Here is a 12,234-nt window from a genome sequence, read left to right as displayed (position 1 = left end):
GAAAGAGTCCAGAGGAGGGCAACTAGGATGATAAAGGGGCTGGAGCACCTCCCCTATGAGGAAAGGCTGAGAGAGTTGGGCTTGTTCAGCCTGGAGAAGAGAAGACTGAGAGGGGACCTTATCAACACGTACAAATATCTTAAGGGTGGAAGTCACGAGGATGGAAGCAGTCTGTTTGCAGTGGTGTCCAGCGACAGGACTTAGGGGCAATGGGTGCAAACTGAAACATAAGAGGTTTCAGTTGAATATGAGGAAAAACTTCTTTACTCTAAGGATGACAGAGCACTGGAACGGGCTGCCCAGGGAGGTTGTGGAGTCTCCTTCTCTGGAGATATTCAAAGCCCGCCTGGATGAAGTCCTGCGTAGAATGCTCTAGGAGAGCCTGCTTTAGCAGGGGGATTGGACTAGATGATCTCTCAAGGTCCCTTCCAACCCTTGCGATTCTGTGATTCTTCTCCCCAGTCTCATAGCTCCTAAGTTGCAACAATTCCGTTTTTAAAAACTGAGAGGAAGTGGAAATAGCAATAGAAAAAAAGTGTGGGGTTTTAAATTCTCTGCAGAAAATGAAGGAAGTCTCTGGAGTCAACTGTATGGTAGCATATACATAAGATGTAAACAAATGGGAAAGGGAGCCAGGAGAGCTGGCTAGAAAACATTTTTTTGAATGTTCCACAATCAAAATTAATCTTGGAGATGATGTAACCTTCCTGTACCAAACAGATAACCATTACTTTTTGTGTAACACACAGTATTGTGTGCTGATTTTCAGTGTGCATGTGGGCTATGCAGTAGTATCTTTGATCAGTGGTTTGCTCTTGGGTGTCCCAGTTTGCAACCAGTAAATGGTTCCAACTACTACTGTTCCTATTCACGTGTCAGCTTTCTTTTGTTGCACTTTTATTCCCCTTAGGTCCTCGTGTTGTTCAGCGTAGCTATGAACCTCAGTCTGAAGGGACCAGTGAAGTAACCACAGCTCTAGAATGTTATATTCAGATACTTGTAGAATATGTGTTTATGTTAGGAGGGTTTATTTTGCGTCTGCTCTATGTTCATTGGTCCTAGAAAATGCTCACAAACCCCTCGTGGTGAACTTGAGACTGAGGGTATAAAACCAACAGTCTCAATTGTTGCTGTCAAATAGAGAGCGAGGATGATCTAGACCATACCTCTGAACGTCAGCGAGCTCATCCTGTGGCTTGCTTTACTTTCAAGGTAGGTGAGCTCCTTCTCCTTGCCCTTGATGGTCTGGCTGAAGAGCAAAGGAGGTGGTGTAGCCTGGTAGGAGGCAGCGGGCAGGCTGCACTTGCTGGTAGGCTGAGACAAGTGGGCTAATCTGGGAGAAACACGGCAGTTGGTAAAGGAAGCGCTTAGAAAAAACCTTGCTTTCTGCTATTAACTTAGGGTTTTTCCCATAACTTTCATACTGAAAACCAGTAGTGTTCATGGGCACGAGTGTTTTCAGCCTCATGTGTGCTTACTACTGAACAGATTAGGGTATTTGTCCATTCTGGTATTTTAAGTGGTTGATGGTGAACATTGAGAGAAGAAATTAGGTCTGCTTTTGATGGATGATACAGACAGACCTTAACGTGAACAGCAAAGGCGGGCCCAGATCCTGCTGCTTTGAGCTGAGAAGGCGGCGAGGTTCTGAAATGGGTGGTTCCAACAATGGGACCATTGTGCTGCAGTCACGCTCGCTTCTTCCTCTGTTGCATTCATTGGGTAGGGAAATGGAGTTCCCGTGTGGCGCCTTGGGTGAGTCAGTCAGACCAGTCCTGCTCTGCATCCTCACAAGAATGGACAGGATTCTGTTGGGAAAATGAACACAGCGTACCTCCCAAGAAGAATTTTCTAGTCCAGTAGTCACTGCCACTGAAATGAGTTGCCAGAGGATCTCAAGATAAATAATGACTGGGCAGTGTGATGGCAAATGTTGCATTGAATATCTTGGAACATACAAAGTAATGTGTGTATGGTTGGGAATCCTGTAATTATAGAATCACAGAATCGTTTGGGTTGGAAAAGACTTTAAGATCATAAAGTCCAACTGTTAACCCAACACTGCCAAGTGTCCCCCCCCCAAACCCCGTCCCCAAGCGCCACGGCTGCCCGGCTGTTAAATCCCCCCAGGGCTGGGGACTCGACCCCTTCCAGCCCCTGACAGCCCCAAGGGGAACCAAAACCCACCTCACTACAACCTCCTGTCAGGCAGTTGTAGCGAACAATAAGGGCTCCCCTCAGCCTCCTCTTCTCCAGGCTGAACACCCCCAGCTCCCCCAGCCGATCCTCAGCAGCCTGGGGCTCCAGACCCCTCACCAGCTTCGTTGCCCTTCTCTGGACACGCTCCAGCCCCTCAATGTCTCTCTCATAGTGAAGGGCCCAAAACTGAACACAGTATTCGAGGTGAGGCCTCACCAGTGACAAGTACAGGGGCACGGTCACTGCCCTACTCTTGATGGCCACACCACTCCTGATACAAGCCAGGCTGGCCTTCTTGGCCACGTGGCCACACTGCCAGCTCATATTCAACTGCCTGTCAACCTCAGGTCCTTTTCTGCCAGGCAGCTTTCCAGCCACTCTTCCCCAAGCATTGCATGAGGTCGTTGTGACCCCAGGGCAGGACCCAGCCCTTGGCCTTGTTGAACCTCATACAATTGGACTGGGCCTGTGGATCCAGCCTGGCCAGGTCCCTCTGCAGAGCCCCCCTCCCCCCCCAGCAGATCCACACTCCCGCCCAGCTCGAGGTCACCTGCAAACTGGCTGGGGGTGCCCTCGATCCCCTCGTCCAGATCATTGATAAAGATGTTAAACAGAACTGACCCCAATACTCAGCCCTGGGGAACACCACTTGTGACTGGCTGCCAGCTGGATTTAAGTCCATTCACCATAAGTCTTTGGGCCCGGCCATCCAGCCAGTTTTTTACCAAGTGAAGAATAAGCCCGCCCAAGCCACGAACAGCGAGTTTCTCCAGAAGAATGCTATGGAAATGGTGTCAAAGGCTTTACTAAAGTCTAGGCAGACAACATCCACAGCCTTTCCCTCCTCCACTAAGCGGGTCACCTTGTCATAGAAGGAGATGGGGTTGGTCAAGCAGAACCTGCCTTTCATAAACCCACACTGACCGGGCCTGATCACCTGGTTGTCCTGAACGTGCCACATGATGGTACTCAAGATGATCTGCTCCATGACCTTCCTTGGCACCAAGGTCAGACTGACAGGTCTGTAGTTCCCCAGATCCTCCTAAAGGGGGGGGGGGGAGCCATTAGTTAATTTATTTGGTGAGCCAAAGAAACTGATTATGTGTGCAATGTGACAGGTTGTAAACCAGCCATTTTCCCCTTCATCCACTCTTCAGGGTTTATCTGCTTAAGAGGAATGTGACCCCGCTTTCTACCCAGTGAGTAAAATAAAAAATTTTGTTAATGAGCTGACTAAGCAGCATTTAGGATCAGTCCCCTCGCCCCCATCAGTTGGGGGAAAGGATTCTTGGCAGCCCTGCTTCGAGGGAAATGCAGATGCAGAGTCTCCGTGGCAGCCCGGAGGGGTGTCAGCTGGGGGGGTTGGTGTGCAGAACGGCGCAGCGTCACCGCCCTGTCCCCAGCGTATGGGCCGGCGGGGGGGGTTGCAGCCTTCATGGCAGGTACGCAACGGCCTTGGTGTTGAAGGGCTGGCACATTGCACCTTCTGTCCTTGCAGCTGGAGCTTGCAGTTACCACAGAGTAATTACCGTAGGTAAAGCAGACGCTTAGGACGCCTTGAGTTTTGGGGCTCTTGTGCTCTGCGTTTCACCCCTTTTAATGGGAGGACCTGAGGATTGCTACCTCGGGCCTGTGCCAAGGTGCCTTCTGAGAAGCTGCTGCTTTTCCCCTCTCTGCTGCTCTTTACTTCTTGAACTTGGCAATTTCTGTTACTTCCATAATAATCTTTAAAATCTAAATTGTTACCCCGGTTTGAGAAAACCATGTGAATGTGCTTGAGCTCCATTTGTACTTGGGTGGTGTATGTCACAAGAATTCGTGTGGTTAGGTATCTTAACTATTTTTGCATTTTTCCTCCCCGTCACAAACAGAACATTCTACACATCAATATACAGAAAAAATACAAGATACTGTAAGCGAAAAATTTGACTGTCAGGGAACTTGCGATTCTAGAGGAAACGGGTGAGTTGTGGCTGTTGTCTGCTGAGCACTATTGCTGGAGACGCTGTGCAGGAGCTGGGCTGATGTTCTCTCGAGCAGTCAGGTGTACGGTGTATGGCTCTCCTTGTGGAAATGTGTGTGTACTTTTATCTGCATGCTCTGCTATCACGAAGTGCATCTGATGGTTCTCTTGTGCCTTGCTGAGAGTTGTTGCAGCAGCTCATCTCTGTCCACGCGTGTTCCCCTTCGCCTTCTGCTAGGATAAAGAGGATGCAGCGAAACGTGCAATTCGTGGACAGCCATGATGCAGGAGCTTTTGCTTCTGAAAGATGTGGTTTTTCTCTCTGAGGCCTCAGAAGTAGCCAAAAACCAGCTTTTTGCTGCTGTACATTTTGGTATTATGTTTGTAAGGTCTTGGTGTACCTCTAAGACTTTTTTTTCTGGAGGAGGAGACCAGTGGTCTTTCAGAGACATTTGGGCCCATGGGAAATGTCGATGTCGTTAGCCAGTGCCACGAGCAGGTGATTGTTCTGAATGAACGGGAACCAAATGAGCGGGAATACTTGCTGCTCCTTCTGCTAAAATGCCAATTATGTTGATGATATACATCTTTTCTGAGTGAGAGCTTTGGTCCTGCGCTTGGAGAGAGCTGGGTTTGTTTTGCCATCTGAATGGGTCTGTTCCTCTTTTCTGCACTGTGCTTGTTACAGAGTGCTTGCTTTTTTAACTGGAGAACTGGGATATCTGTTAATAGGCTTTTAGTGATGAACCCTGTTTTCACTCTGTGAAATAATGTGATGGCACTTTTGGGATGGCAGAGAGCAATATCCTGAGGATACAAGGTGGTGGGAAGCTGCTGAATCACTTTAACCAAAGCCAGGTTGGTAGGTACGCCTTAGAGAAACCTGCTGTTATTAATGTAGTAGGAATAACTGACCAGTCGTTTCACAGGAATGGGCTTCAGTGTGAAGCGTGAGCATGAGGTAGGGAAGTCAGTAGAATACTTAGGGCTAACACTTGTTAGCCACGCGTATGTCTGAAATCATGAAGTCAGGTCAGTGGCCCAGAAGCTTCATTCTAGAACTACCCTGATGTTGGGTTTGGGAATCTGTGTGGGCGGGTAGTGTGTGTCTCATACTAAGTATGGGAATGGTGCTGCCTGGTTCCTAGTAGGTGAGCTTTGGAAATGTTTTGGAGAAGACTTTTAAATGAGAACTTGAGAAACTAAGGGTGACAAATCAGTATAGGGAGAGATGGAAGGAGAGAATAGATGGCTACATGTGAGAGGGTTTAACTGTTGAGAGGTAGGATGGAGATGATGTGAACGAAGATTGGGGATTATTTCCTTTTCTTTTAACTGAAAATCTGGTAGTTAGGGAACTATTTAAGTATCCAACAAGTTCAGCAGCTTGTACAATTGACGGAATAGCTCTCCCATAGGGAATGGCTAGAATATTGACAGGTTTCCATGAATTACCAATAAGTAATAATAAGACTTTTTAGCCAACTATGGCATTCTGACATGAAATGGTTTGGGCTTCTGGGAATGAAGAAATCGGTCCCCTTTATGAGAACAGTTTTTTCATGAGTGTTTTCTGTTTTCTCAGGGTACGGAGTCCATTAAGATGGAAAATGGACAAAGCACTGCAGCTAAGCTGGGGCTTCCTCCCCTCACACCAGAACAGCAGGAAGCTCTCCAGAAAGTGAGTAAACTAGATGTGAATTTTGGTTTGTTGGTTTTTCCAAATGAGCATCTGTTACTGACCTGATAAAAGGGAACTCGCCTACCAAGAACGTGGATGGGGTAGTGGCCATGCTGTGTGTGGATTCACACTTCCAAATTTGTGCCCAAGAATTACTTGTTTTGGTTTAGAGTTTATAGATGCTTTTTGGGGAGCATGACGTGGAATTTGCGCTTAGGGTGGGGAAGAGTGTTTTTAATTTAAAAAAAAAAAATAATCAAACTCATAAGTAAATAACATCTTAAGATCACCTTGTAATTCTAAGACAGTATGCAGCTGCACAAAGTCGCTGCAAGGAGCAGCCTGTACTCCACAAGGAATAGGTTTCTGATATGCTCCAGCTGGTCTTTTATTCTGTCCAGACAAGAACACATCATGCAATATCTCTGTTTTTCACTTACGCTCTTTCCCATGTTGTCATAAAGAGACCCAGTAGCAAGTACTTTTCAACCCATTTGAGCAGCCTGTTTTAATCTAGATGAAATTTCAGTCCAGCTCTGATTTCTGGTTGTTGGTCCTGTTTTATACAGCTGGTGGGGAGGTTACTGCTGACTTCTTGCCCACTTTCCTGATGGGAGTGAGTGATGCCTGGCTTACTGAGAGGAGAGCAGAGTTGGGAAAAGAGGGAAAAGAAAACAAAACCAGGGAATGTGGGAGCTGTGGGCTAGGTGTCTTCCATACTCTGGTGAGGCAGGTATAGTATTGTTCTAGGTAGGCTTCGTGCGAATGTTCCCGTAATGTTGAAGTTGCTTGTGTGTGTGTTGTTTGGCTCACAGTGTGAAACGGCCTCGTTTCCTCTGGCTTCACCGTAGCTGACAGATGTAAATCCCCTTGTCCGTTTCCAGGTTTCCGAAGCACACGTCTCAAAACCACGGTTTAGAGCCTACCGTTCCCTGGCACCTCCCAAACACGTACAGCCATGGAAAGCAGGTGCCTGAGGGGTTGGCTGAATGTGTTTGTACCGTCCCCTGGGAATAGGCACATGTGTGGGTATTAGGTTTCCCTTGACAAAGAGCCTCCATGTCGACATCACTGAGTGTAAAGCTCAGGCTTTGTCAAATCTGTAGAAGACTGAAAGAAAAAGACAAATCAGTCTTGTGTCTTCAGGCTAGGAACCAGAGAAGGAGAGCTGGAGCATTTTAGTGAGCAAAAGCAGTGGGTTCTCCAAACTAGAACAGGCCAGATGTGATCAGAAAAGAGAGGGGGAGTGCCCAGTCAAGGGACTGGACATGGGGATTTGGAGCCCCATTCCCTTTTGTAGAACCTCTTTGTCCAGATGTTCTCTGAGTGGAAAGGACTTGGAGGAGGCTATCTGTCCTGCCCTCATGCCAGCAGGTAAGGTGCTATGGTGGGATCGAAGGGGCAGAGGGCGGAAGAGGGGAAACGCTAAGTGCGTAGTGCATGCTGCTTTCCTAACATTGTGCCTGGTGCAGATCGAGTCCATCCAATCCTCTGCTCAAGCGTTGCGCTGTATTTCAGGGCTCACAACTCTGAGATGCAGACAGAGATGTTAGTAAGCTGTTGGCCACTGGCTAATGTACAGTGCCTTAGTGCTTAGGGCTGGAGCGCCAGAAAGTTCCGCTGGCAGCCAGTCGTGTGGTTCTGGGGAACTGTGGTGTAAAATCAAACATCGTTCCCGGCTCTGTGGTGTTGCCCTGTGACTACAGAGTCTGTATTTCTTTCTAGGCAAAGAAGTATGCGATGGAGCAGAGTATCAAGAGTGTGCTGGTGAAGCAAACCATCGCCCACCAGCAACAGCAGCTCACCAACCTTCAGGTGAGAGACCCTCTGAGATGCTCCTTCTGTGTCTTACTCTCCCCAATAAGGTGGAGTTCTTTTTGCACTTAGAACCAGAGCACAGCCCTGAGGCCTGCCCGGAGCCAGGTACATGCACTTGTGTTTCCACAGTGAAGCAGAAGTATACTGTCTTCAGCCCCCTGAAGAGACTCCCTTTACTCACCTGCACAAATTGCCCCCAAATTTCACTCATTCAAAGAGTAAATTTTTAAGAGTTTCTCTCCTGTTAGCTGGGCAAATGCTTCTTGAAATGCCAGAAGCCAAAGAATTTGTGGTGGGTTTCACGTTCAACTTACCTTTAAGGTGGTGTCTAGGGATACGCGGAACAGTATCCTTCACCATCTCTTCCACTTGAGGGGAGGGTGCCTGTCTCTTCTGTTATTGGCAGTGCTACCCTATTTCCCTCCCCTTCACCCAGGTACACCCGCAATTTCGGAGAAGTTCCACTGGCTATTCCTGCTAACACTGGAATGCCTATGTACGGGGAGAACCTGTAACTGCTATTTAAATCTCCCTTCCTTCAGAGGTTTCTTGAACACGTCTCTCTGCCTTCCACTCAAAGTTAGGAAGCCCAGAATAATGGCTTTGGGGTGATGTTTTTTTTTAATGAAGAATCACTGTGGATGTGCTTGCCACATGAGGCAGCTCTGGCCTTTCAGGGCTGTGCATGTTTCTGAGTGTCTGTTCTAGTTGAGGGGCTCCTTTTTAAATGCTGGGGGTGAATCAACGACAGTGGTTACAGAGGTTACTATTGCCTTGAGTCCCCCCTGGGAGAAGACCCTGCTTCCTGAGGCAGTGGCAGCAGCACAACTCCACCCTGACCTGGTGGGACTGGAATCTGCAGGGTCCCAGCGCTGGACAGTCCTTGGGACCAGGCAGTGAGGGGCAAGGAAGGAGAGGCCTCTCTCGCAGGTTCCCTGTGCCGCCGCTCTGCTTGAGTTTTTACAAACAGCCGTAGTATGCTCAGCTCCAACAGACTGAACTCTGTCTTTACTGTCTTTCAGATGGCAGCAGTGACAATGGGCTTTGGAGATCCTCTCTCACCTTTACAATCGGTCAATAGACATATTCACTTCTTCTTGGGCACTTTGTCTTAGTCAGGGCCTAGAGTGGGGAAGTATGTAGTGGTAATACAATGCTCTTAACTCAACCCAGCACAACCCTCCCACATACCCACCTGTTATGGACAAGCACAACAAGCAGAGGCAAAGTGTAAACTTCCCAGAGGAAGACCCTAGGCTGGGTGCAGTCTGCTGTGACACTGGCAGTCGGGGTCCTGGAGTCAGTTGGCAAAGAAAGCTTTAGATTTCGAACAGTTCTGAACACACCTGTGAAATTGTGGGAGCTGCATTTCTAGGGATGCTACAGTTCTGAGGTCCTGACCTAAAACTAACTGCCAAGGTAACTCACAAATGGGCAATTTCTTATGAAGCAAACTCACAGCACCGGAGACCTGGCAGCTAAGGTGCTGGGGAGGCCTGGGGCACTATAGGTTTGCAGAAGATATTGTAGCCCAGGTGTAAGACTGCTCTTACTGTGCATGTTTCTGGACTAGGTGAATATGGCATGTTTCCAGTAAAGTAAAAGCAGGATGGAAGTAACAGAACTGCAGGGCTGTTCGGAGAACCTGTGCAGTCCTTTAGAGCTGGAATTTCTAATCAGATGCCACAGAGAGCTTAATTACCTGGGATTATCCATCCCCTCCTTTTTCTTAGACGTGTTGGACTATGGCCAATGCAGAAAGTGTCCTATAAGTGCCACTCTGCATGCAAACGTTCATTTGTAAATATTTTTCCATCGTGCTGGAATATAATATTTGTGCTTGGTATAAAATGCAACTGGAGGCTTGTACTCCAAAATGAAAGATGCAGTAAAACTAAAATCACATGTTTTCCCTCCTTTAGCACTGCCACAGTAGGTAGAGTGTCAGCAGGAGAGCCAAAATAAATTTTACGGGGGTGCATAGGTTTGGAATGGAATAGAAGCGTGCATCTTGATGTGAATTTGGCATAGCTGGTTTCTGAACCTCATGCCCATACCAGTTAATACTTGATATCATAACTCCATCAATTTTGCTTAAAAAAAAATTTGGCTCATTATTCACAGCTGGGAAACAGATCCAAAGTGTGTCCTGATAATGTAACAAGAAATGTTTAATTTCTCCTTAGCCTCAAGGGCATAGCCAGTACTGTGAATCCTTTTCCCAAGACATTCCTGCCTCTCTAGGGAGCCAGAGACCACTGCTGACGGGACAGAACCTAGAAGCAGGAGTTTGCTCTGAATCATTCGGCTGTGGCATGGTTCAGGGTAGTTAGGATGCCCTGTCCTCATCAAATGCCTTACCCAAAGCCCATCAGGAATGTAGGAAATGCAGACAGACCTCTGTCCAACACTTTTTCCTGTTGACAAGATCCATCAATTCCTACATGAAGGAAGCGCAGCCTGAACTTCTTATTGCAGTATCTTAGTGCCTGAGATTAAAGCTTCCTGTCTGCTTAATCCTCCAAATATTACAGCTCAGAATTTCCATGTCACTTCAGCAAGATGAGCACAATTTCCTGGCGTCCTATGAAAATTGAAGCTAGTGATTATGTTTTTGCATCACCTCCTTTGTTTAAAGAAGTACTCAAAGATGATGTTTTGGCTTGCCCTTAAAATAACCTTCATAAGCACTTAACAGTGACATTACATAGATTAAAACTATCGGCTGCTGCCTTTATGGTGGTTGCAGATACTTTAAACTCCATTTTGTAGGTGGAGAAAAGGGGCAGTGGCCAGTAAAGTCTACTTAGTGTAGCTAGTGCAAACAATGAGGTTTCTCGTCACGAGTTTGACACTCGTGTGCTTGGTTCCCAGAGGTACCTTGCATCATTCCCCTGACTTGAGGCTACCGATCCACGTATCCCTGTAGGCATCGTGGTGCACCTCAGCTCTGCCTTCCGTAGGCCCAGCTCTCTGGTATGGTGCTGATGTAACTCCACCCGCCCTGTTTTGCTAGGATCTCTGCAGCAGGGTAAGGTGTGGATTGCCTCCTGTAAAGGCTGCTGCCGTGGGAGGGGACAAATGCCGTTTTTCTGGCACCTGTGGCATTGATAACTGCGAATGGGGAAAGGTCCCCTTTGCATATATAGACCTTCAGAAGGTGACAAATCCCCCTGCCTGGTGCAAGGCTGCAGTGTCTCATCAAAAAGCACTCCTCGTAAACCACTAAACTTTTATCACAGTCTGTGGCACCATGGGTGAGGCACTTCCCTCGGACACTTGGGGTTGGAATGGTGATGGCTCTGAACCCATAAATGGACACACTACACTGACTGAGGGGCTACTGGTCACTGGCTTTCCTGCACCAAGCTGGGAATGTGCTGGAGAACCTGGGAGACAACACGTCAGCTGTCCTGCCTGTACACGTGCCATAGTCCTCCTAGTCACAGCATTGCAGAGTAAATTGAAAAACAGCTTATTTTTAACTGTGTGAAATACTTAAACCCAGTCAAGAGGCAAGCTTAATATCACTTCAGGAGCAGCAGTATGGGGTGAGAACCGTTCCTATTTATAGTATCCCTGCTGTATTGAATAATAGGAGTTGGACCTTTACAGTTTGCTTCCTCCTGTGGTCAATGTCACTCACATATGGGTACTATGAGGGAGAAGGGTTTCCTTGGGTACAGTTTGAGTCCACGCTTCTGGGACTACCACAGATAAAATGCTGTCCCTTCTATTTTGCCATGTGAGTTGCAGCATCCCCGGCCACGTTAGAGCTGATTGTGCTCGTGCTCGTTACGGCACTCTGAAGGTAGGCCTCTCGCAAAGGCCTGGGTGAAAGACCCTCTGAAGCAGTGGAGGTGGGGAAGAGGTGGTGGTTCAGAGCTCCCTGCTTTGGTGCCAAGCACTGCGGTGCTGGGGAGGGAGAGAGGCATCAAGCTTAACGCTGCGTTTGCCTACTCTGCAACAGTCCGTAGCCCTTACTGCTTTACATTGGTTCCATCTGTTCCACGCAGAACAGGAGTGAAGCCCTGCGCATATCTCCAACGCACTGTAATTCAGTCTTGCTGATCATAGGGAGCTGCCTCTGCAGAGACCTAATTTCTGCCTTGGTCCCAAGACGTGCTGCTAGGAGATGCTGGCCAAACCTGTGATGATTTTTTTTTTTTTTTTTTTTCTTTTTTGTAGGCAGCATCTTCCTAGAATAATGTTCATTAGTAGTAGCAATTCTAGAATTGCAATAAGGGTGAAAAATAATTGAAGGATACTTTTTTGGATACGTGCTGTAAGAAATTTCTGGATTTGTCTTGCAAACAGGTTTTCAGGCATACTTAGGAGAAAATAGCACAGAGACCTTCTCTGCACCGAAACTGCTAAGGGCGGAGTCTTTGGGGGCTGCACCACTATCTGAGCCAGTACCAACAGGCAGTGATAAGTACTAGCACCACACGCTTAACTAAGAAGTTTCATTTAACCATTTAATTTCTTTTCCTTTGCTTTTGAACTGTGCGGTGGAAGTGGTGTCTAGTACTGGATCTCATACTGCCTGGGGCGGGGGGGGGGGGGGGGGGGG

General features: G+C 47.6%; 1 protein-coding gene across 1 annotated transcript in view; it reads left to right on the top strand.

Moving 5' to 3' along the window:
* Positions 1 to 3,532: 3,532 nt before the first annotated feature.
* The window catches only part of PUF60 (poly(U) binding splicing factor 60), a 20,239-nt gene continuing 11,537 nt past the window's right edge, over positions 3,533 to 12,234 (top strand). Inside the window, 4 exon segments of the mRNA XM_035897697.1 lie at positions 3,533 to 4,161; positions 5,748 to 5,843; positions 7,569 to 7,658; positions 8,684 to 8,734. Of these exon segments, the coding sequence (XP_035753590.1) occupies positions 5,766 to 5,843; positions 7,569 to 7,658; positions 8,684 to 8,734 (219 nt within the window). The 5' untranslated portion in view covers positions 3,533 to 4,161; positions 5,748 to 5,765.

This window comes from Egretta garzetta, unplaced genomic scaffold (genome assembly GCF_000687185.1).
Source record: "Egretta garzetta isolate BGI_Z169 unplaced genomic scaffold, ASM68718v1 scaffold460, whole genome shotgun sequence".
Taxonomy (NCBI): Eukaryota; Metazoa; Chordata; class Aves; order Pelecaniformes; family Ardeidae; genus Egretta; species Egretta garzetta.
The sequence above is the reverse complement of the archived record's forward strand: the minus strand, read 5'-3'. Positions and strand labels throughout refer to the sequence as shown.